The sequence below is a fragment of the Python bivittatus genome, unplaced genomic scaffold (assembly GCF_059951505.1).
Source record: "Python bivittatus isolate LINGU-HERP-01145 unplaced genomic scaffold, Pbiv_v1 ctg000280_np1212, whole genome shotgun sequence".
In the NCBI taxonomy this organism is placed as follows: Eukaryota; Metazoa; Chordata; class Lepidosauria; order Squamata; family Pythonidae; genus Python; species Python bivittatus.
The window spans coordinates 1,663,569-1,688,690 of NW_028277066.1; the positions used below are offsets into that span (position 1 = coordinate 1,663,569).

General features: G+C 41.2%; 1 protein-coding gene across 1 annotated transcript in view; it reads right to left on the minus strand.

Annotated features, from left to right (window-relative positions):
• The window catches only part of SRRM4 (serine/arginine repetitive matrix 4), a 109,646-nt gene that overhangs the window by 10,865 nt on the left and 73,659 nt on the right, over window positions 1–25,122 (minus strand). Inside the window, exons 3-9 of the mRNA XM_088143160.1 lie at window positions 17,462–17,545; window positions 15,627–15,701; window positions 14,955–14,981; window positions 12,937–12,987; window positions 10,789–10,878; window positions 9,648–9,810; window positions 537–871 (exon numbers count right to left, since the gene is read on the minus strand). Coding sequence (XP_087999286.1) covers window positions 537–871; window positions 9,648–9,810; window positions 10,789–10,878; window positions 12,937–12,987; window positions 14,955–14,981; window positions 15,627–15,701; window positions 17,462–17,545 — 825 coding nt within the window. The remainder of the gene's footprint in view (window positions 1–536; window positions 872–9,647; window positions 9,811–10,788; window positions 10,879–12,936; window positions 12,988–14,954; window positions 14,982–15,626; window positions 15,702–17,461; window positions 17,546–25,122) is intronic.

The window sequence follows — 25,122 nt, forward strand, 5'->3', positions numbered from 1 at the left end:
CCTATTCTGGCATAGCTTGAAGTTTGATGGATAGCTTGATTTTTTTTCCAGTAAGCAAGGAACAAGATGAACTTTCACAGTGATGTTATGATGCACCTCACACTGGTATCACAATGCAGGCATATTAAAGAGGGGCTTGTGCAATGCCATCACCATAGGGCAGGGCTGGGTATAACATGTCCTGTTTTTCTGCAGACGCCCCTGAACTTTTATAACTTAAAAAAATACAGGTAGTCCTCATTTAGCGACCGTTCAGTTACAATGGTGATGAAAAAGTCACCTTGCGACCAGTCCTTGCATTGATGACCTTCGCAGGTCTGTAAAGCAATGGAAAGCTGAAGTCAGATCGTAAGCATGGTTGTGGTTTCACTTAGCGACTGCTTCACTCAATGACCAAGTTGCTGGTCCCAATTGTGGCTGCTAAATGAGGATTACCTGTAACCCTTTTGGTGGCAAATTGGGGGACAAAACTAAAGATTTCTGAGGTTGCACAGGACTTTGGAGATGGAAAGTATCTCATGAAGATGACTACTTACTTTTGATCTTTGCACAGACCCAGTGGAGATGGGCTTGGTTCTTCCAAAGTTGGTCCTTTCGACTGGGAGCTGTAGCTGCGGAATGAGTTCCCCGAGTCAGGACTGCTGACACTGCTGGCCTTCCCAGAAGAGAAGGCCCGGGCGAAGCCATTGTGGGTTTGACCCCTCGCTTCTTGGCTGCCTTTTGACCTGGATGTGCTTGTCTGAATAGACGGAGGGGAAGAAGTTGCATTGCCCGAGTCATATTCGTGGGGATCTCCATTCTGTTTGATTCGATTCCCCAACTGACCCGCTGCTTTTTTAAAGAGGCCAGCAGCCGACCCAGAATTTGAGATCTGTAAGCAAAAAGAGCCATGTTTTCCCAGTGTTTAATCGACTTAACAACAAGAAAGAAAAGAAAAATCCCAAGAATGGGGTAATGCGTGTAAGACGTTGGGCCCTATTCACTTGCTTGTCAAATTCACCCTTTTTATTTTGCTATTCTCATGTCTTTATTTTTTTACCATTATGATGCACAGTCCGTAATCAAAGGAAAAGAAGGAAGAAAGAAGAAAGCAGAAGGAAGAAAGGAGAAAGGAAGAAAGAAAACAAAGAAAAGAGTTTGAACTCAAACCACATCTCCCTGAAAGAAAGAAATGCACATGTTGCTTTTTTTTCTCTCTCCCCCAGATATAATTGGAAGGTTTTTAAGTCATGCAAAGAATACTAAAAGCATGCGGTCCATGTTGAAAAAAAGTGTCTCTGTGTATTTTTTTGTTTTAAATGTAGAAACCAAAGGAGATTAAGAAAATTTAAGAAAAAATCTTAAGCAAACTAAAAGAGACAAAAAGAAGCAATAGAAATAGATTGTCACAAGAAAAAAGACATCTAGTTTAGAAATCAGACAAAATGGTACAAAAATCCTACTGGCACCATCCAGCCAAATTTAAGAACTTCTGGAGGTTCCACTCAACCGCAGTGGAAGAGTTGTCTGAACACGTCTGCCGGAATCAGTAATGCATAAGCTGTAGCCCAGTTTGCTGGGTTTGTATTCTGTCAGCCCTCCAAGGTAGACCAGTTCAGGAAGGACATGAACTATCTAATGGACTACTGGAACTCTTATTGTTATCGGGTATAATAACAGTATCTTGAAAGCTTGACAGAGATTCTCTCTCTTCCCTCTTATACTCAAGTGTAGAGGGAAAAGGGAATGGCCTTGACGTACTGGAGGAAAAGTCACTACTTAGACAAAGGTCAGATAAAAGAGGTCTGAGTCTGGGGCAGGTATGTAACCTGAGTAAACATCTCAGACAAGACCCTGCCTAGTTCTCATGAAGAGAGTTGGATTCCTAGTCTGATCTACCTTGAAGGGCTGACATCAAGAGAATCAAGGCAGGGCAATCTTGAGTTTCTTTCTCACCTCCTACTGTCTCTCTGGGCTAAGTTAAGGTTTACATAATGGTACTGAATCCCTTCTTCAAGGCCATCTCTGTACTCCTCTACAGATCTTGCAAAACCTCATGAGATTTGGGGCAATTTTAGGGTGGGGCACCCAAGCCATCATGTGAAATTGTATGACATCACCTATGGCTTGGAACATTAGCAGCCGATGGCTTGGGGTAGATCAGAAGCACCACCTTAATAATTCCTGCTCTCCCCAGTTGCAAACACCACCCTGAAAACTAACACAGTGAAGTTTGCACATCATTCCAGGACCTGGGAAATGAATGTGAGGTCTTGGGAAAATGGATATGGGATTTTGATAAGATGGATCTGGTGTCTAGGTTCATGGGACCATACTTATCTAGGTCAATGTTCCTAATCTTTTTTTTTTTTTTTAATACATACAAGTATGTGAAGGTTTAACCTTGGCTGGAGTCTGCTGACATGATTATCTTTTAAAACCTTTCCCTGTTAAGGAAATAGGATGATAACCACCGAAACTGAATATGACTTTTTAGAAATGAAGTAAAGAAAATCCAGCCAACAAATGTTAATAGTTTGACATCATAACTAAAAACAGAGAGAGAGAAAGAGGGGGAGAGAGAGAGAGAAAGAGAGAGAGAGGGGAAAAAAATAAAGAAATAAGGAAAACCAAACCAAACTGAAAAATAAAACTTCCTCTAGAGAAAGAAGGCAGACATAGATTGCTCTGTTAATGGTGTTAAGACCATTTCCCCCTTGTAGAATATTTCTGCGTGACCTCTAATAATTAATATCCTGCTAGCTTGCGGTTAGCATCCACTTACCAATCAAGATTTCCTCCTTTAGTAGGTAAGGTGTAAGAAAAAGGGAAGATTGGGGAATGTAAGTCCATGGTTAGAGTCTTAAATTACAAGAGAGATTTAAAAAAAGAAAGAAAACCAAGTTTCAACCCCTCTCTCTCTCTCTCTCTTCCATTTGACCATGCCAATCAAGCATTTGCTTTAATGTTTTTGTCCCTTTTTCAAATCCTCCTCTCTCAAATCAATTCCTTTCGTCGGGTTTGATCACAAGGCATCCATTCAGGATCTCGGGCTGGCCCACAGAGAAGGCAAAAACGAAAATTCCCAGGAAATCAAAGACTTGAAAACCAAAACAAAGAAGGGGGTTGCAGGGCATTGGAAAGTGGTTCAAGGAGAAAAGCCTAAATCTTGGTTTTAAGAGGCAAACGGAGTTTTGCTAGCTGCTTGAGCTAAGCGGAAAGGCAAGCTATAAATCAACTAAATTAATATACACTTCCCCACCGCAATTGATAATATCATCATATCTCCAGAAAGAGAGCAGCGACAGATCGAAATTCTGCATTAGCGCCCGTGTTCCTCCCTTACACCTCGTTCACGAGATCGATTGCAAGATGTGGCAAAGCGCATACATTGACCCAGATTGTCATGACATCTCTGTTAGTTTTGCAACTGTCTTGTAAGGTGGCTTAGCCTAATCGCAAAGGGACAGGCAGGGTGCAGATGGCTGAGATGCAACTTAATCGCTGACGTGAAATTTCAGGCAGAGAGAATCGGGTTGAAGATACACGCAACATGCTTAAGCCAGGTCAGTTACAAGCCTAGCAGCTGCATTCACCCGAGATGCTAAGCTCGTTTACTTGAAGCCTTGCTGAATTTTTTTGTGATTTAGCATGTTGTATGAATCCAGCCCATGGGGGACAGTCTATGGTTCAGTGCCAGAAAATGGGTTAATTAAGTATGTGGTGTAAACAGGACCACAGACTTTCACATGGTGTCCCTGAAGAGCTGTAGAACCCTCAATCCTACATCTCAGGAGATTGGGTTTGGAAGATCCCCATCATTTTAATGACCCATAATGCCCCGAACACACCATCACTCCATGGCATTGTGGGAAATCAGATTCCCGCTTACAGGAAGAGGCTGCCTTTTCAGTTTTTTACAATATCTTGGTAGGAGATGATGTTGGAGCATTGCGGATAACTGTTTCACATCTTCCTGCCACTAGGGCACTTAGGCTAAATATTTATCAACACATGAAAATATTCATTCATTTAATGTGGTTTTGGGTATCATCCTGGAGATGAAAGTGGCATATTCAGCTCTGTAATGGTATGTGGGAAAGACCTTGGGAGATGGGGCAAAGAGATGCTGCCTAGGGAAGACTTTCAGACTTGCAAGATTCTGTTAATATAGCTTTACATTAAAGTAGAATTAGCTCATCTGATCATGTTTCCTGACTACCTGGTAAGGCTGACATCAATCTTGCAAGTCTGAAAGTACAAATCTCCCACTGTCTCCTTTACAGCCCAAGAAACAAGGGATGATCCCTTCTGAGCCTCTTGCCCCATCCATTATCCATCTGTGGGCTATGCTGTCTCTTATCTGACCATTCCCCTGGCAGCATTTCTTGGCTCAGTCTCCCAAGGTCTTTCCCACATACCATTACAGCCCTCAGAGAGTTTCTACCAGTTCGTTCGTTCGTTAGTTCGTTCATTCATTCATTCATTCATTCATTCATTCATTCATTTTTTTAAACAAATGCTATTAATTCAACAAATGTAGATGCTGCGTTTATTTATTTATTAACATGATAACCCAGTTTAGATTTTCCTCTCTCATGAAAACGGTTTCCCCTTGTTCCGGTTTTAGTACATGGGTGTGAGAATGCGAGAGCTTCAAACAGCCTTGGGGGATTAATTTCACTGAGGAAGCAGAAGGAAGTCCAGATAACGAATGAGAACCAACAGTCTTCACTTTCACCTCGGGTTTTAATTTGCACTGAACGTTTTGCTCAAGAAGCAGCAGATTGTAAGATGCTTGCTTAAGCACCATTGCAATGAGCTTTTCAATTAAGCTGAAGAGCGTTGTTTATTGCGCATCAAACAGGACCTTGGAGAAAAAGGGTAAATTTGGGGGCTGAACCGGATAGAACAGCAATCTTGCCGTACAACATCATCTCTATATCTCTAGTGCCTTGTTCTGTCTTTTAAACTCCTATTTCCAAATTAAGATTTCTGCCTTTAAAATAGGCCCTCTGTATGGGTGGAGACCCCAGCACCAGCTTGCAAAGCAGCTGAGCCAAGGATTTCAAAAGATGTGCTTCATAAATGCTTCCGCACACTATGAAGCCCATGTGTCAAAGGATCTGGAGAGCTCTACTAATAAGTTGAATTATAAGGTCCTTGAAGTTCCTTCCTTATTCTTTCACACTCAGGCTGAACTTTACACAGACGTACTCTACCTTGCTTTGGCCCACAAAATCTGTGTACAGAGAAGACATCCACAGTATTGATTTCTTGTATAGCTGTAGGAATATTTATTTATTTGTTAGATGTACCTTCTGCCAGGAGCTCAAGGCTGTGTCTACCTAGCCTTCACGCCTCCATTTCCCCACCACCACAATGCCCTCGTGAGATTTGGCTGGAAATTGGAACGGAAGGTGATTTGACTCGATAAATCCACTCAAGTTTCCAAACTGGATCTCCAAGGAAAGCCATTTGAAAGGTCCAACTAAATCAGATGCCTTTGCATTGGTCCAAACAGAGGTGGACCCAGGGGTTTGTTTTGGGCATATGCAAAAAGCCCGGCAGAAGCCGGTTTGAAGGTCCACCGTCATGCGGTTGGATTTTCCGAATCAATCCCAAAATCCAAATCCAATCTCTTTTCCAAACTGAGCTGCTCATTTGGAGCTAGATGTTGCACTCCAGTACTGAGGGAACATAAAGCCTATCCATGTTACTCTGTCCATGACCAGAGATGACTTGATATTTCATCAGGATGGATAATTTCATAATCCAACACTTTATCAACGGTCAGGTTTGGGTGAAAACTGAAAAGTGTTTCCCCCTTTGTTTACCTGATATGGATTTCAGGGTGCTGGCAAGGCTGAATGGTTGACTTGCTAGCCTTCCTTTCTTTCTGCTCTACTGTTGCCTTTAAAAGAAATGAGAAGTGTGGCGGAATCTCAAGTTTTTCTGTGTCCTACCTGCAGATTCTTCTAGCATTTCTTTGCCAAAATTTATTGAAGAAGGCCTGGGTTAAGTTACAGAACCCTCAGCAACTAGGTTGTTTTCCCTTTAGAATCCAATTTGTTTCCCAGGTTTCTAAGGTGGAGATGTTCCCAGCCTCTTCCTCATGGCTTTTTGGTAAACTGGTGAAGGGGGTATTCCTTAACTGATAAAGGATGAACATCCAGATGTTTAGGATGAGAATTTATTTCAGGCTCTAAACGTACCATTTTGCAGAACCAAACTGCAGTTAGGCTTGGAGAAAAAAGACAGAACATGATTTCTACTTTTTTTTGGTTAAAAAAAGAAGAGTAAGGGGGCTTTTAGACTGAAACACCCAGGACTTATGTCTGATACTGCACCCTGTTAGCACCACTGGTAGAGGGACCTGGTTTTTGAGAGGCCACCTATTCTTTTAAGTCCTCTAGTTTTCTGGAACTACATTGAATCAGCTGTTGCAGGAAAAATGGTAGGTTGGTTTCTACCACTTTCCCTGTTGTAGAAGTTCATAACTGGGGGGGGGGGGAGAGAGGGGAGGGGTCCTCATAGAATTGTGGAGTCAGAAGGGATCACAAGGATCATCTAGTCAAACCTGCTACAATATGCAGGAAAACCAGTTAAACCATCTATTAGAAGTTGCTGTCCAACCTCTTTTTAGAAACCTCCAGAGATGGAGAATTCACAATATTCATAGAAGTTGTGGGAAAGTGGCTGATACGTTAGTCCCAATGAACCATACCAATGGGCTACCCAAGAATGATTACCCAAGAATGATATCTCCAGTTTTATCAGCACATCACAATACTACTTTTTCTGCCAAAGCGCCAATCTCTTCAGTGTTTAAGTGCTGCTAGAAGGTGAGAAGAACAAACTTCTGAGTAGCTGGAATGTCCCTGAACATTCTGTGGCACCTCATCTGAAGAGCTGATGGTCAGCCAGTTAATAACGCAAGATACCTTCTAATTGTTCTACATCTGGTTCATTTTGGGATGGGAACAAGAGTGCACTGGGGCTGAGAAAGTAAGTTGGAGCAAAGATCACTATGCAGATGTGAAGCAGTATGCTGGAAAGGAACCCAAAGCAGTGACATATTGAAATAATCTTTTTCCTCCTTTCCCTCTTCCATCCCCATTGAATGCTTTCTGCTCTAACATGACACCTGGAAGATGCTCAGATTTTGGTTAACTTGAGAAGGAGAAAGGACCCAATGCTCTTAGGATAAGAGAAGGCCACCTACACCCCCTTGGTCACTCATCTGATTCTTGTCCAAATTTCAACAAACCTGTGCATAGGATCCCACTAGGGACATCCACAGCTGGCATGAAAAATCTCAAGATGATGGTCATCATTGTGAATTTGAAGCCCCTCCTCTTTTTACGTAGGTAACGGATTAAAAGGGGGTGGGCTTTGATTGTGCAGTCACAGCTGCTATATTGACTTTGTTCACCTCCCTCTGTGGATGTCCTTGGATCAGACAGAATTCTCTGTCCCTCCTCGGTGGCCTGCTGCTGGAGGAACAGAGAAGAGGGTGCAAAAAAGAAGGAACAGTGGAAAGAGTATGGATAGCCCCACTCACTTAAAACTCTGGCTCCTCCTATCACATGGTTCAGCCCCACCCAACAAGTGCCCCCCTGGGCACATATTCCCTGATAAAATGCAACTTATGAAACCGTCCACTTTTCATTGTAGCACTGAAATTGTTTACTGATTATAGCCCTGAGACAAAGTATTTATAGGGGCTATAGCAGTGTTTCTCAACCTTGATGACTTTAAGACGTGTGGGAGTTGAAGTCCACACGTCTTAAAGTTGCCAAGGTTGAGAAACCCTGGGCTATAATTTGAACTGAGCTGATCCCCATGGGGACATTTGTGTGGTGGTTGACAAAATCAAGATGGCAGCTGTGACTATATGATTGAAGCCCTGTTTTTTTTAAAGATATGTCTCATTTATTTTTAATTAGCTCAGTATTTCTAACTTGGCATGCAAACATATCAGGAAGATATGGTGAAGTGTGAATGATAATAAAGACTTCAGATCAAACTTGGCTTCGAAGGGTTTCATGGAAATGTCTATGTAATTTTCTTGGCTACAGCATGGAAGTGATTTGTCACTGTTTTCTTGGTGATTTTTTTTTTTACTTTGTAGTTGAGCCAACAATCCCAACATTCCCTGCTCATCTCCCATCCAATGACTGACCAGATCTGACCCTGCTTAGCTTCCAAGCTCAGACAAAGCCATCTACCGCCACCTGCTGATGCCAGAGTAGTAATACTTAAAACAACAAACATAGGCTAAAGCTTAGCAGTTTTGTCAATATTTTTGGCCTTATAAAAATAGAAAGCCATCAGGTTGACTGCAAGAGAGAAAAAATTCCTAAAATCCCAATTGAGGCAAAATTATTATTAGGCCAACAGAAGGGCTGAAAAAATGTGAATTTCCAAGAATTCTTCATGAAAGGGTTAAAATCCAGAAAAAAAGGAGAGGAAAACATTTAAAAAGTGGCATTTAAGCCAAATGGCATTTAAGCCATTTGTGCTTCCTTTGGTCTTAAAAGGGAGAATCTTGCAGAAACACAATCTGGATTGTATCAGGTATAGAAGTGGTGTTTGTACCATAACAAGGATTCCCTTAAAGATTACTGGATAAAACAGGCCAACCACCTCTAATTTTTGGATGTATAAAATCCCACTGAAGTGTTTTTATTGATCATGGGGTGTCCAGTTTCCTTGGTCGGTGGAAGACAGAAGAAGCTCTCTCTCATTTTATTTCATTCAAAAGAGTCATTTCCAACAGCACCATCACAGCTCCAAAGTAGGAGAAAACCTATATCTATAGAAGGATGCAGTTTTTTCCCTCTTGTTTTAATTGGAACAGTTCTGAAGCTATGAGAATGCCCCAGCTTTTGCAAGAAAACAAAAGCTCTTTAAAGAGAGTAGGTATTTGTTTTTCTTCTTCCCTTTCATCTTGGAAAGGCCCAAGTGACTACTGGAAGCAGACTTATCTGGACACACCTTGAGCGCAAGCAAATTCTGACCTCTATCAAAAGTGCAGGTTGACCTGGAGTTGGCACTGCCGATCTCCTTGGGTAAGGAAATAAATGCCACCAAGGTCCAGTTCCATGTTTCCTCCTTGGATGCTCACATACCATCTCCTTGCATCCATGAGATTGGCCGGCACTGGTCACCACAGGGATGGTGAGTTTGGAACCAGCAAAGGCTGCTTCACCTCTCCCCTTCTGTCCTCCTCTCTCTCACTTCTTGCTGCAATTACATTCATGGAAATGTTTCTTTTTATAGGTTTAATCTTTTATGCCTCCAAGATGGAGAGAATAGGTGCAGAAGAGAGCCGGCAGGGAATCAGACACCGAGCAGAAGAGGTACATAAAAACACATCTCATCAAATATCAAAGCTAGAGGCCACTACTTTCATAAATGTCTCCTCTTTATTATTCATGGTCGAGAGCATAAGCATTCTCTCTCTATGTCCCTCCCCACAGGCCCATCCCCATCTTTTCTTCCTTACTTCCACCTGATGGGCAAAGAAAAAAAAAATGTATGTTTTCACTAAAGAATGTGACTTTAAACAAGCTGGAGTCTAACTAAAGGAATGGAGCCTTCAACAAATCATACAGATCCCTTGAGCCCCAAACTGAGTGATTTAGTGGACAGGGGGTACTTACAAGTTCAGTGGTGGAGAGAAAGTAATTGTTCTGCAGGGTGCAGCCAAGGAATGGGCTCCCAGCCAACTCTCCTGCATCATCTGGGTGAGAAGTCCTCTTTGAAGAGTGCCGCGAATGCCCTGGTCTACCTTTACGGCCTTCATCCTGGAATTTGGTCCTCAGCCTAAGGCAACAATGTCTGTCAAACTAAAGTTTCCTCCTCTTCACATAGCACAGACATTCTTAAATAGCATCTGCAGAACCTGTAAATTTAGTAATTGCAATAACAATAATAGTAATGTGGAAATTTCATGAAATTGCCACATCTCCTGAGATTCCAACTCCTTGTATGAGATCTTGGAGGAGAGATTAATATCTTCAGCACCTCAGCTCCTGTTGGCCAGCTCAGATTTGGTTAGATTCTCCTAGTAACTTGATATGGAATGGCTAATAATGAATTGTATTTACAGTGACAGCAAAATAGGAGTCACTTCCAACTGTAAATTGTCTCCTGATGGTTATGGCTGGTCCCCACCCTCCCATATTATTGACATTTTCAGCAACATCGCCACCAGAATATCACATTCCCAATGGATCTCCCAGTGCTCCTGTGATTTTGCTATCTCATGCGAGTTCTTATATTTTTAAGAAAGTCTTATTTTTCTTAGTGCCTACAACATTTCACAAGATGGAGTGATGGAGCCCACAACTCCAACAAGGACAACAACTCTTGACACAGTAGCTTTGTTTGGAGGTAAACTTAGCAATAATAGTAGGAGCTTCAATGAATTTTGAGTTACTTCAGACTTTTTTAGCAACATTCAGGGTGGGAAACATTCAATCCAAGGAACGAGTCTCTTTGAGTTGAATTAAAAAGATGTATTAGGAAAAGTTAAAATGGCAAGAAAAGAATTCTAGCAAGTGTTTTTACTCTTAAATAAGACACCTATATATAGGCAATTCAAAGCAAGTAGACTCCCATTGTCTTTCTTGCGTGTTCCTTCTTTTGTGAAGCAGCTCTCAGAGGTTATTCCTTTCCCTCCCCTCTCTTCATCTTCTTCCTACACTGTGGTTAAATTAAAGAAAGCTTTCTCAATACTAGCTGACTTTGCAAAACAGGGAGTGAAGTTGGACAATTTCAGAAAAGTGGAAGATTGCTTACCGGCTCCCATAGCTCTCTGATAGAGAATTGGTGCTGTCTGAGGTAGAACGGTGATGATGGCGTCGGGATTTTTGCGGTCGACTACGAGAGCTTTTGAGAGAACAAGGGAATGAAAGAAACTAATACATACTCTGCAGGAACAAAAACAAGGAATTGGACATTCCGGCTTATGAATCTCCCAACACTAAAAGGCAATCAATCTTGGTAACAAATCGCTAACAGTTAAATTCCTAGAGGTCTGTGTGGACAAGATGGATTTTCCATCTCTCCTAGAAACTTCCCAGTGTTTTGTCCATATTGCGAGCCTGACTTTAGTACTCTGGCTGGCTTCACATGAAATCTTAAACCTGGATTGACAAAATACAACTGCATGGTCAAATGACATTCTCTGCCCGAATGTCAGAGTTATATCCAGAATGTTGCAATCAATCCATTTCTAGAAGCTCCAACTTGCATCAAGAGCTTTAATGAAATATTTCTCTGTTTAATTCTGCCATAAACATTTTTGTTCAGCCCATAGTTAACCCAGATTTGTTTATTGCAATTTACCCCATTTTCAGATTACTCAGCATCACTTTAATTAGTTAATCTAACCAATTAATTAAAATTAATGAATTCACCGAGGCAAAGAGGCTGGATGAATATAACTCAAAAGTCATATCACAAAATCCTGTTAGAAGGGGCCACTTAAACCATGAAGTCCAACCCCCTTGCTCAGTGAGAAATCCAAATTAAACCATTTCTTGAGGAACACATTCCCATTATTCCCCCAAATAATACAGGAAAATAACCTGAAGGTCACAGTAGTGGCAAATGAAGAAATCTGTAAGGATGTCAAAATGGCACACACACAAAAGTTGCTATTTACATACTTGCATTCTAACCTCCAATGGAAGAATGCAATGATGTAATGGTGATGTGTGATGACATCATCATGCATGCGTGGTCATTTGTCCTCCCTTATCCCCCTGTGGAAGGCCATGAACTGACTGAGATCCTTGGTAGAGGTGTAGAAGAGACCTGCCATGAATTTCAAGGAGAGTTGATTTGTAAGACAAGGACAAATGACCTGGGGAGGTGGGGGTCAAAAAAGTCAAGATGGAGATGTAATCAAAGCCAGGAACAAGGCTTTGATTGCTCAGTTGTGTCTCCATCTTGACTTTTTTGATGCTCCCTGCAGAAGTTCCTATTGTGAGAGTCACCAAAATGGACTTTGCTATGGCATGGCCAGCTACACGGAAAAGAATGTGCTGAAGCCTTTCTTTCACTCATCCCAAATCTGGCCAGAGAAGCTTTTCTTCATCAGAGCTACATTTGACAAAGAACATATCTTTCGGAAAGTCACAAGCACGAAAGAATAAGTCCGTACAAAGTGAGAAGCGCAGAGCCTGCATTAAAAAAAAATTGACATAACCAAGAATGATTATCAGGGAAATTGGTGATTAAAAAAATTGCTCAGTTAATTTAGAATAGTGAGCAAGTACATCAGCAGATATTATTATTATTATTATTATTATTGTTATTGTTATTGTTATTGTTATTGTTATTGTTATTGTTATTGTTATTAAAATTAATTATATTATGATATGATAAAATACATTTTATTTTATTTCTTGATTATCAGTACGATTTCTTGACTATCCATATTCTTTACTTATTTAATATAATGTAATATTATTTTATTTTATTTTATTTTATTTATGGAATGCCATATTCTTTATTGATTTAATGTAATAATATTATATAGACAAACGCTTTGCATCTTAGGGAAAGTTTCAGAGAAAAACCTAGCCTTTTTTTTTTTAATGGATAAAAATGGGCTTGATTTGATCACGCTCTACAGGGCCCTAGTGACAGACAGCAGTTGGGGTTTCCATGCTGCCAATTTTTCACCAAGGCCTCCAGACTTGGTGAGGAACCAACGTGGTCAACTTAAGAAAAAAAAATCTCTTCCTATCAACAAGGAGATGGTTTGGGGTAATTCTTGCTTTCCTTCAGCAGATATGCTGAAAAAGAGAGGCAGTCTTGGTACAGCTTCACAGCTTGTGTTGATCAAGCCACCCACTCGCCCATCACGTACGCATGGAAAGGCAGGCACAGTTTAGCCTACCAGACTGATGTCTTCCCAGCCAACGTCTCTCAACTTACTGTTTCTTGTGTTTTCTTCCTTCCTTCCTTTTTCTCTTGGGGCTTGATGAACTAAATAAGAAACAGATTGATTAGTTGGCTGCCTCTCCACTCACAGAATCTGTTCAAGAACCACCCAGCTCATTCCTGAGCTTCGATGTTCAAAGAATAAGAACATTTAGCTCATAATCTCCTTCTCATTCAGGTGCTCAAGGTGGAATATAGAGTGCTCCCTCCTCCTATTTTTTCCTACACAACAATAACAATGTGAGAGAGGTTGGGCTAAGGGACAAGCTCTGGTCCTAAGTCCCTCCAGGGCTGAGGGGAGACTAGAACCTGGTTCTCCCCATAACTAGTCCAACTCCTTAACCGCTAAACCACACTGGTTCTCAAGCCACTCAACAGGTGCAATGGAGAAAGGTTGGAGGGAGCAGAAAAAATGGACCTCTGGATCTGCTTTGTGGGCAGATTCGGAGCTCAAACCAGAACCATCTTAATCATATAGGAGCACGAGTTTTCAATTAATAGCAAGATGTAGCCCCTGTCTACCTGTCCTTCTATACTGTATTAAATTTCTACAGAAGAATTCCGTGAACCTTTTCCTGGCACTCTTCGCCTTGGGTACAGGCTCTGATGACTCACTGTAGTAGTTTTAGGCCTTTAATACAACAATTGTTCCATTTGATTCTTTGGGCAGAGTTTCACCAGAACATCTGCATTGCCAGTGACAACAGGGGGTCTACAAAGTCCACACCTCAATTGCCAGGGAACTTTGTTGACCAACAGACTTCTCTGTATTTATTGCCATACTTCAGTAGCACACTCTGGAGATTCCTTTGCTTTAAACTTTGATGCTTTGAAAGCTAAATGGGGTCATCAAATTGGCAACAGGAATGCCTAAAAGTAGAGTTGATGAGGTGTGAACAGCACACATATATGAGAAAACAAGAAGACAGTGTCCGCTTGAATATGTGCTAAGGAAATTCAGACCTATCACAAATGGAATTAAGAAATGGGACTGTACAGAATAAGAAAATGGTACCCAGCCAGCTCATTGGTTAATTCATTAATTCACTCATATGTGTGCTGCTGACTTCATTTTTCATATTTGTTCATTCATTTGTGTGCTGTTGACATTCATTCATTCATTCATTCATTCATTCATTCATTCATTCATTCATTTTTAAAATATTTGAACACTGGCTCAGCCAGAATGATTCTGGGTGGTGTAAATAAAAATTGAATTATTTGTACAAGAAGAAACTTGGGTTTGCATGATTGAGATGCAGACTAAGGTCACACATTGAGATGGGCAGTGATTAAATTTGAAATATAAACAAACAAACATACAAACAAATAGAGCAGTCCAACTCCAAGCTGGTTGCCCACCATGAAAGCATTCTCTTTCCATTTCATTTAGTTGAGGTTACAGGTAGTCCCCAGGTTAAGAACACCCGGTTTACAACAACCCATAATTAATAATAGAGCCTATGGTAGCAAAATTCAAGTTAAATACACAATGATTCGAGTTAAATACACAACGGTTCAAGTTCATTATACAATATTACTTATACAGTATTATACAATAATACTGTTCCGGCTTACGTACAAATTCGACTTAAGGACAGACCTTGGGAACAGAACCCGTCCTTAAAGTGGGGACTACCTGTACTCAAAAACCAGAGCAAAAGAAAGTAAGGATGTTTCAACATATTCAGTTAAGCCAAGGGAGAGTTGGCTCAGTCATATGGAAGAGGGGGTTGGCCGTAAGGGCCTCTGTATCGTACCCACCCTGGCAAATGATTAGTTTCTGTCTCATTAATTGTGAGAGTAGTTTAATCTGTGATTCTAGATCAGTGTTTCTCAACCTCAGCAGCTTTAAGATGTGTGGACTTCAACTCCCAGAATTCCCCAGCCAGCATGGCTGGCTGGGGAATTCTGGGAGTTGGAGTCCACACATCTTAAAGCTGCTGAGGTTGAGAAACATTGGCCTAGATTGATATTGCTGAGGCAGGAATCAGAGCCATCTCTATCCTTACCTGTGTCTTTTCTTCTTTGAAGATATCCTGCAAAATATACATATATAAATATATTTAAATTTGCAAATGGGAAAATGAGGCACAGGAAGATTGCAAGATTCAGCAAATATTGTGATTAAAATAGGCTTTAAATAAGATTCCTGCTATTCCAGAATCACAGGACTACATTTCAGTGGAACGCCCACATGAACTTCCTCCCAGTAAAAGTAAGATTTTGAAATAATAGAAAGCCTTTCCTCTAATTCAAAGAAATGCCTCAGGGTGGTATATCTCAGCCCTTACCTGAAGGGCTGTAGTTCTGGTTTCCATTCTGAAAATCTCTCCCCAACTCTTTCTTGGTATGCTCTGACTTACTGAATAACTCTGAATAAACCAGGCAGGCATTCCTTAATCCCACCCAAGCAGAAGACACAGCCATTTTTTTTAAAAAAGTTTGATTTTTAAAGTCTACATGTGCAAATTAAATCAATAGATACCAAATAGCAAAAAACTGTCACTGCACTTTGTATATACAGGCAAAGAACTTGAGAAGTCACCCAATTCTTCTGCCTCTGCAATCCCACATCTGCTCTTCACGGCTGGATTTCCGATCCCAGAACCCGCTGAATTATATTAAATAAAAGTCCAATTGGATCCACTCCTGGAAAAATAATGTACCATGGAAAGGTGTACCTGTTTCTTTTCCTTTTCTTTGAATTCTTCTTTTTCTTCTTCTTCTTTGGAGGAGAAACACTGTAGGATGGAGATCTAGGGAGAAGTGAAGAGAGGTTGCATTTACTTTGATAAATTAACATTTCCGATGAATTTAGACAAAGAGACACTGTTGTGGAAATTAGCAAGCTTTGCATGGGCTGCTGCTAAATAGAGAGAATATTTTATCAAAAGTTCCTAATGTTTTCTAAGATTTTACCTGCTATAACAACACTATTTTAATGTGTTTAATGATTTTTGTAATTTTAATGTATTTTATTAATGTTTGGCCACCTTAGTGCAGGTTTATGACTGGTGATCAAAACAATAAATACATTGATTGACTGGTTGATTTTGATAAGTGTGCAGAGAAATTTGCAACTTGAAGTGGGTGAAAAGAACTACGTTTCTTTCACCTCTTTCAAGATACATCCAGATTAACATTTCCCACCAGCCAACTCTGTACCAACTAAACTATACAAGGATGACTAAGATTTCGATTTTCTGGGACAATATTTTTCTCAGACACATAATAGAATCAGTACTACTTAAGCTTATTGATGGACCTGGCTTAATTAAACCAAGGATCCATTTCAGCTTCGTATCCATTTTCTCACCGATGATGATGATGACATTGCAATTATTACAATTATAATAATACTATTAGTATCAAGCTGGTCTAATTTGAAGATGGTAGGGAAACAGAAAGCAATCTGGAATAGATTAGAGCTGTGCAAATCTTTTGAAAGAGGACTGATAGCAGAATTGTTCCCAAAAGATACAAAAACGGGAGTGAAATGTTACTCGTAAAACAAAATGCACGTTTTTGTTTCTTCTTTCACAAACGGTAACCTCAAACTGATGGGGAAATGGAACCAACTGGATTGAAGACTGGAAAAAAATGAGAAAGAAGGATAAATTGGGACTGTCATACAGTATTTTCCTAAAGTGAATTTATTTGGCCAATTTACGGTCAAGTTTTAGATATTGCCACTCATTCGTTTATTTTCTTAACTGTGACTGTAATCCACTGTGAACTGATTGCCCAAATATTGTTTCCACTCATTTCATTTTTTTAACAAAGCGAACTCTGTTTTCTTGCGTGGAAGAAATATGCCCAATCACAGGAGAGCAACATTTTTGACAGGGGCTGTCCTTCAAAGTTTTGGGGATAATAAAAGAGCCAGTAGGTGAGATTTAATGGTCAGGTTCATGTCTCACACATGGGTGGGCCAAGATGCTCTAGTTTTTTTTTTTCTTGGGGTTTTGGAGACTTTTGAGGGGGGAAAACTTTACTCAACCAGCCCAAACCTGGTTCCTACTTGGTTGAAAGAGCTTCAGGAAATCCAGAAACTTTCTGGGACCTCCAGAAACTTTCTGGAAAAGAACAACATCAAATATCTTCTGAACTTGGCCAAGAAAATAGGGATATGTCCCTGTAATCTCTAGTTCAACTTTAAGTTTTCTTTATCTTTAATCCTATTTTGGGGCCATAGATTATAGTCTTTGGGTGTGAGAGAGGATTTCTCCTTAAAAACACAGGATGTTGTTTCCTCATTTGTCTATTTCTCTTTAAAAACACAGGATGTTGCCAACGTTCAGCAATTATGGTAGGAAAAAACTGAGAGGGGAGAAAGTAATGCAAAAAGTCAAGATGGCAGTTGTGATCACGGAGCCCCACCTCTTTGTAGATGCGTGCTATACTGACCCACATAAAAAAGGTGCACAGTCATGACCCCCATCTTGAGTTTTGGAACCCCACGTAGATGCATTAAAGAACTCCTCCAAGTCCTATAATGAAAATAAAGCCAACTTACCTCCTTCTCTTCTTCCTTGTTGATTTTTTCTTCTTTTTCTTCCCCTTGGATGGAGGTGGGGTAGATTCAGCATCCCAAGATGAACTTTGGGGCAAGATAAAAGAAAAATAATACTCAGTTTCCAGGTGTCATTTATATCCATTTGTCATTGCTGAACAATTCTGAACCTCCACATATGGTTGTCTCTGCATGATGGCATTTTGGGGGCAGATCCATACCATGGGCAAATGTTTAACTGCCGTGTTCTGGGTAATTTAGTCATGCCTGAAATTAAGTGTCTCTTGGAAGGATTTATTGCAGATATAATGAGGAAGTTACTGTATGTTAACTCACTTAGCACTAAGTTATCAAAGACACATTTATTGGGGTTAACAACTCCATAATAGATTTCTACATTTGGCTTCTTTCTGTAAATATGTTTTAAAATAAATCAGTCAGAATCCGATTTGCCTTGGGTGGAGGTGCTAGGTAGAATACCCATCTAAGATTTTTTTAAAAAGAAAGTTATAATGTATATTTAAGAGCCATTGATTATTAAAATGGCATATTCAATAGAAATCCATTAACACAAATCCCATTACTCTTCCATGGGGGGGGGGGTGCGCACGCGCACATGCAGATTGTAAGGATTGTTTCTTTAGGCTGCAATCCACAGATTAGCTAACATTAAGCATCAATGACTGCATTTGGATTTAGACTATCATTATGTCCTATCTCATCCTGGCTACAACTGAAAAGCAAAATCCCAAACTTCTTCATGACCAGATGATTGAAAGGGTTGAGTTAGCATGACCCATTTTACCTGGCCAGTTAAACACTTAGTGCCTGCTTTCATACAACATGCTAGTCTGGTTAGATTTGATCTTGGTTACTTCAACATGTTGTGTGAATCCAGCAAATGGGTTATGTCAGGAACTAGGTTATGGCTATCGTGGGGACATAGCCCATGTACCTTCCTTACAGATGTTTGGCTCATCTTTTGGTCCTTCAATGCTCCCTTTGTGTGTGGGTTGCTGGTTTCCAGTAAGTTGCAGAGCTGAAGACCCAAGGATCCATGCAGAGCTAGACCTAGTGATCAATGTTTAACAACTGGCTCCATTGCCAGCGCCGCACTGCACCACTAGCCACCAAATGTCTGATCAGTACACTAAGCAGCTCAGCTCTGCTCTCAACTGGCTTGCAAACTTCCAGAAACTTTAACAACCAGCTCTCACAAGCTGGTATGAGATGGTTCCAGTACAACACTGGCTGGAACTGAATAATCCAGTGTTTCTCAACCTTGGCAACTTTAAGACCTGTGGACTTCAACTCCCAGAATTCCCCAGCTAGCATGCTGGCTGGGGAATTCTGGGAGTTGAAGTCCACACATCTTCAATCTGCCAAGGTTGAGAAACACTGTGCTAGAAGTTGTACCAATAATACAATTCTCCCACGCCTGGAGTAAGAGCTTCATTGGTGTGGCCAAAGGGTCACCAACCCTTTTTTCATGTTTTTGTATAGCTTAAGGATAATTTTGGCAGTATAACCTAGCTCAAACTTCCTCCTATATGTGATAACAACAGTGAGGCTTTTATAGGCACAAAGGTAGAAAGACTTGACATTACCTACAATGGAAGAGTGGATGGTGAAGTTGGTGGAGTTGGCCGAGATGGTGAAGCTGACGGCTTTGATTAAGAGAAAAGACACTGAGTTGCTTTAATGTTAATTGGAAGCCTTTTTTGGACTTTTTGCGTGGAACAGTAAAAAAAATGAAATTATGATGTAGGGATTTGATGATTAGAAATCATCCTGGACAATAGAAAAAATGGACATTATGTTGTAAACTTTAAGAGTTCAGTGTAAATTGATATTTATATCTGTTGTGAGAAACACTGGTCTAATCTATTATAATGGACAGAAGGAATAACCTTGTGGAACAGGAGGAAGAACCTCAACCAAGACAATGATCAGATAAAAGAAATTTGAGTCCAGGCTAGAACTGTAACCCGAGAAAGTGTCTCAGACAAGACCCTCCCTAGTTCTCATGAAGATAAAGGGAGGGAAGGGGGGAGCACATTCAGACTTGCAAGATTCTGTTACTATAGGCTTGCAATAAAAGTAGTAGTAGCTTGCATAACTTTGGTTTCCTAGTCTGGTCTACCTCAGAGAGCTGACATCTATTGTCCTCTACAGCTATTACATTCAGAGATTCAGTTGGAAGACCGTTCAGCTGGATGTCTGATTCGAATCAGCCAAAGATGGCTAGGGGCTACCCCCTGCCTCCAATAATGCCTCTGGAATCTGATGGGCCCCAGATGATTTCTTAGATAATAAAAATAATAGCGAATGACCGCTCAGTGCTTGGCTTGAAAATGAACATATCTGCTTGGGGGAAAAAAGGACAAACCTGAGCAGTGGGAGTTAAGAGGGGTGAGTGAAGATCGTTCAGGGAAATGCACACGTCCCCCTTGGCAAGCCTCCTAGGAACCATTTTGTGAGAGCGCCCTCCATACCTAATGGGATTATCAACTCAGGTGGCTCCCTTACTTAGGTGATGGTGTAAAGATAGAAGGAACTAGAAAGCTCCAGGCACTATCTGACACATCAAGGTAAAACCCGACCTTTCATTTTTCAGAGGACAATTTCATCTGCTTTTGATGTCTTCTGGAGCAGATCTGACTTTGATACTTTCCGACAGCCCTCTAAGACCATTTAAAAGAAAAAGAAAATGCCTTCGCTCATTGGCCTAAAATACAGAGATTTGAAGCAGACGGCTTTCGCTCTGTTCTCTTTCGCTTTTCCCCTGGCAGCAGATAAAGATAGAGGGAACATCTCCTTAATTGCAGGATTGGTTTAGCAAATCGGACCCTTTAAATAACCTCCTTGATTTCTCTGGCTTTCAAGTGAAAAAGGGAAAAGATCGGAAGAGGGAAAACAGAAAGAAAGCAGGAGATGGATAAAAAAGAGAAGTGATGAACCTGCCAAGTGCCTTTACATCATAGTTTCCATTTAAGAAAAGTTTTGGTCTCCAGGAGATAATAAGAGAGAAGCCAAAATGGATTCCCCCCCCCCAATCTTTCCATGATTTCTATGTATTAGAGAGACTCACTGTTTTCTATAGCTATCAGATCTTTCTAAAGGGCATTCAAGGAGGGGGGGGGTCAAAGCAGTCAAGATGGCCACTGTGACCCTGGGATCGAAGGCCCGCCCCTTTTAGGGGCGGGGCTTCGATCCCAGGTCACAACGGCCATCTTGACTTTTGGGCCGTCCCCTGCAGATACCCTGCGTTATATTATTTAAAGTTTGTCTTGTTTCAGTATAAGCCTGCATCAAACTGCCTAGAACAAAACACCAGTAAAAATAACAAAAAGTCTGAAAAGGACCATTTTCATTGCTTTCCGGAAAGCCGAAAATAAAAATGGACCAATTATGCAGAACTTCTGCTGGTTATGTCTATGTCATCTTCTCGGCAGCCTTATAGAAGTTCTTTCAGGGAGTTTGCTTGGCCTCCCATGCTAGCCTTTAGCTCCAAATTTCCCACCCACATCCTAACCAAATGGGTCTGGCATAGCTTTTTGAGACAGAAAGAGCAGAGGAACAATGTAATACTCAAGGCAACGTCTTGGACAATTGTAGGAGAAGGTCCTTTTCTATATGCCCATCGTATAGGGCTCTTTAAGAGGGCATCTCCTACAACTGGACAGGTTCAAACTGATCCCTGAAATATTCTGATCCTAAGTTATTTAAAGAGAGCCAGTTTGGCGTCGTGGTTAAGGCACCAGGTTAGAAACCGGGAGGCCATGAGTTCTACTCCTGTCTTAGGTACGAAGTCAGCTGGGTGACCTTGGGCCAGTCCCTTTCTCCCAGCCCTAGGAAGAAGAAGGCCAGGGCAAACCACTTTGAAAATCTTACCAAGAAAACTACTCATGCAGGCAGTCGCCAAGAGTCAAGACTGACCTGAAGGCACCTACCAGAGTTTCTCAACCGTGGCAACATTAAGATGTGTGGACCTCATCTTCCGCATGCTGGAGGGGGAATTCTGGGAGTTGAAGTCCACACTTCTTGAAGTTGCCAAGGTTGGAAAACACTGGAACCCACCTACCCAAACACACCAATGATTTAAAACTTTAAAGTTCCACACTTGGTTTAGAAGACAATTGCAGTTAGTACAGATGACTCAACAGGGGCATTGTATAATCCCAACGCCAGGCAGCGTTTGTGTGTGTGTAAAGTTGTGTGTCTATACGTGTGTGTGTCTGGAGAGAGAGAGTATAGAACTGAAGCCCTGCATTTTTGATTCACCAGATATTATAATCCACACATTCATATTGTTATTTTTTTTGCATCATGGTTTAAACAATGGTTAGATGATTGAGAGGGAGGGAGAGAGACAAAGACTGGGAGAGCATTTTAAGTATTAGCCTCACTTTGACAGATCTGGTGTGTTAATCATTGGTGTTTTATTTACATTTGAGAATATTGTATGAGCAGGGGAGTTTTTATTGTATTATATTGTATCTTGCTTTATGCTGGTCATTAACTGAAGCCAACTAAATTGAAATTATATATGTGTGAGGGAGGGAAGAGAGTATTTTAACTGCACCTCTGTATTTTTTATTCACTATATAATCCACATTTATATCATTGCATTATTGTTGAAACAATGGTTAAATGATGCATATCCACAGTATTTTAAGTACTACCTTAGTTTTATAGATTTAGAATTCATAATCTGATGTTCTTTATTTTAATGGAATAAATACTATTTTTATTTATTTATTTAATTTTATTGATTATAGCTTCTTTTTTTACTGCTCATTGACCAAAAGAAAATAAACTGAAAATGAAACTCTCTGTGCGTGTCTTTGTGTGTGTTCAGATGTGCACCATCACCCTGATGTGATTTAATAGTCTGAATTTTGAATGGTTGAATTGTTTTGACTTGAAATGTTTTTTGGCTCGAAGGATCCAAACAGTATCAAGCATGATTCCAGGGTCATTGCGTCAAGTTGATTAGATTGGAATTGTTGATTGGACAGGCAAAAAAGGAGTTTTTTGCTCATACAAAAGTAATTCGCAGAAATGATGTGATTCAGCAAATGGATGCAGTTCAGAAATTTGATCAAACCAGCTTCAAATGGAAGTTTAGAATCAAATCCTCAAGCTGCATGAATATGTATAGTTTTGTCAAGAAATACAGCTAATGCAAGAGGAGAGAAACAATGCCCCCAGTTTTCTTTTAAAGGCCAGAGATAAAATTCCTACAATGAAAGGGGAAAAAATCCTATCATATTTGAAAAAGGGTCCCATTCCCCTTTGCAAAACTTACCTTATTTTTCTTGGGAAACCCGTTCAGACCTTTGTGCCTGGACACTGGGTTGTTTAGAGTCTTCCAAGTTGTAAATCAATTCATGCATCTACAGCAGTGTTTTTCAACCTTGGCAAGTTTAAGATGGGTGGACAACCTTGGCAAGTTTAAGATGGGTGGACTTCAACTCCCAGAATTCCCCAGCCAGAATCTGATGCTGGCTGGGGAATTCTGGGAGTTGAAGTCCACCCATCTTAAACTTGCCAAGGTTGAAAAACACTGCCCTAGAGCTACATAAAATTTAAATCTGGTTAAACTAAAATATATGCAGTGCTGACCGAGTGCCTGGAGGCTGTAAGGGTCTGGATGGGGAGGAACCGACTTCAGTATAACCTGGGCAAGTCAAAGTGGCTCTGGGTTTGTGGCCCCCTGGGGTCTGGTGGCTTGTCACCTTTGACTCTGGACAGGGTTGCACTTGCCCCAATTGAGCTGGTGTGCAATTCCTGCTGGACTCATGGCTCCTGCCTGATGAGCAGGTGGCAGCTGTGGCTAGGGAGGCCTTTGCACAGATCCATCTTGTGCACCAATGGTGCCTTTTCCTGGACTGGGAGGTCCTTCTCATGGTCACTCACGCCTTAGTCACTTCCCGTTTGGATTACTGCAATGCACTTTACATGGGGCTGCCCTTGAAGACCACTCAGAAGTTACAACTGGTCCAGAATGGCATGCACAGTATTGGGTGTTCATAAGTTTACCCATGTTGCACTTCTATTGTGCAAGCTGCACTGGCTCCTAGTTTCCTTCTGGGTGCAATTCAAGGTGCTTTAAAGCCCTATATGGCATGGGGCCTGGTTATTTGCATGTACAGTGGAACCTCGGTTTACAAACTTAATTCGTTCCGTGACTCTGGTCGCACCCCATATTGGTCGCAACCCGAAGGAAATTTCCCCATAAGGTTCAATGTAATTACCATTAATCTGTTCTGGTGTGGAGGACAGGGAGGTGGCTATTGCTTGGAGGGAAAGTCCCCCTCCCTACGACCATGTGTCAGGGGCAGAAAAATGGCCGCGGACCACGTGTCAGGGGCGGAAAAATGGCCGCGGACCACGTGTCGGGGCGGAAAAATGGCTGCGGACCATGTCACGGGAGGGAAAATGGCCGCGTATCCTGTTCGTACCCCGAGGCAGAGTTAGCAAACCGAGGTAAATTTTTGCGGCCGGAGCTGGTCGTAACCCGAAAAGTTTGTTAACAGAGGAGTTCGTAACCTGAGGTACCACTGTAATGGTATGTGAGAAGACCTTGGGAGACAGGGCAAAGAGATGCTGCCTAGAGAACATTCAGATAAGAGAGGTCATAGCTCACAGCTGCATAATGGGTGGGCAAGAGGCTCAGAAGGGACCCTCCCTAGTTTCTTGGGGTGTAAAGGAGACAGGGGGAGATTTGTACTTTCAGACTTGCAAGATTCTGTCAATGTAGCTTTACAATAAAGTAGAATTAGCTCATCTGGTCGTGATTCCTGTCTGGTTTACCCCACAAGGTCGACATTGCAGGACCACCTCTCCTTAAGAATATCTGCCTGTTCCACCAGGGTAGGCACGCTCCAGATCCCTCCCCTGAAATCCTGCCACCTTGTGGGACCTCAGAAGCGTGCCTTTTCCATGGCTGCCCCTACCTTATGGAACTTCCTCCCCCCAGCGATTCAGCAGGCCCCCCACCCTTTTAGCCTTTCAGAAAGCCATCAAGACCTGGCTTTTTACTGAGGTGCTGGGATAGGATAGAAGTCAAGTAGAATAGAAAGAGTGGAATGAGGGTAATTGGAGCTTGCTGCGGGGGAAGATTAAGGTGCACGATTTTGTTCTTGGTTTTGATTGATCATGTTATTGTTTTACTGTTTTACGGTTATGTTATATAGTTGCTGGCTTTATTGCTGTTCTGAGCCACCCAGAGTTGCTTAAGATGGGCCGGCGTACAAATAAATAAAAAATAAAATACAAATAAAAACCCAGGAGAGAAAAATGCTTTATTCTGTTATTGTTTTCTGGATTTGTGGAACTACAACTTCCATCATCCCTTGTCAGTAGCTGTTTAAAAAAGAAAATGAAAACTGAGAAAGGAACATTTAGGATTCCATTTGTTTGAAGACTTTGTTTTTTCAGGAGCAGGGTGTGAAGGGAAATCAGCATTTCAAGGGGATTTCTATGCTAATGGGAGAGATGCTTCTCAGACTGATAATGATTCCAGTAACTATTGTTTAAACAGCCCAAAGTGGCAGACTCCTACCTTCTCTCTAGAGCACTATAAGGCTATGAAAAAGAGAAAGTCCCTGCCCTATTGTATATATAGATATGTCAATTCTAAATGGAAAGTGGTTCAC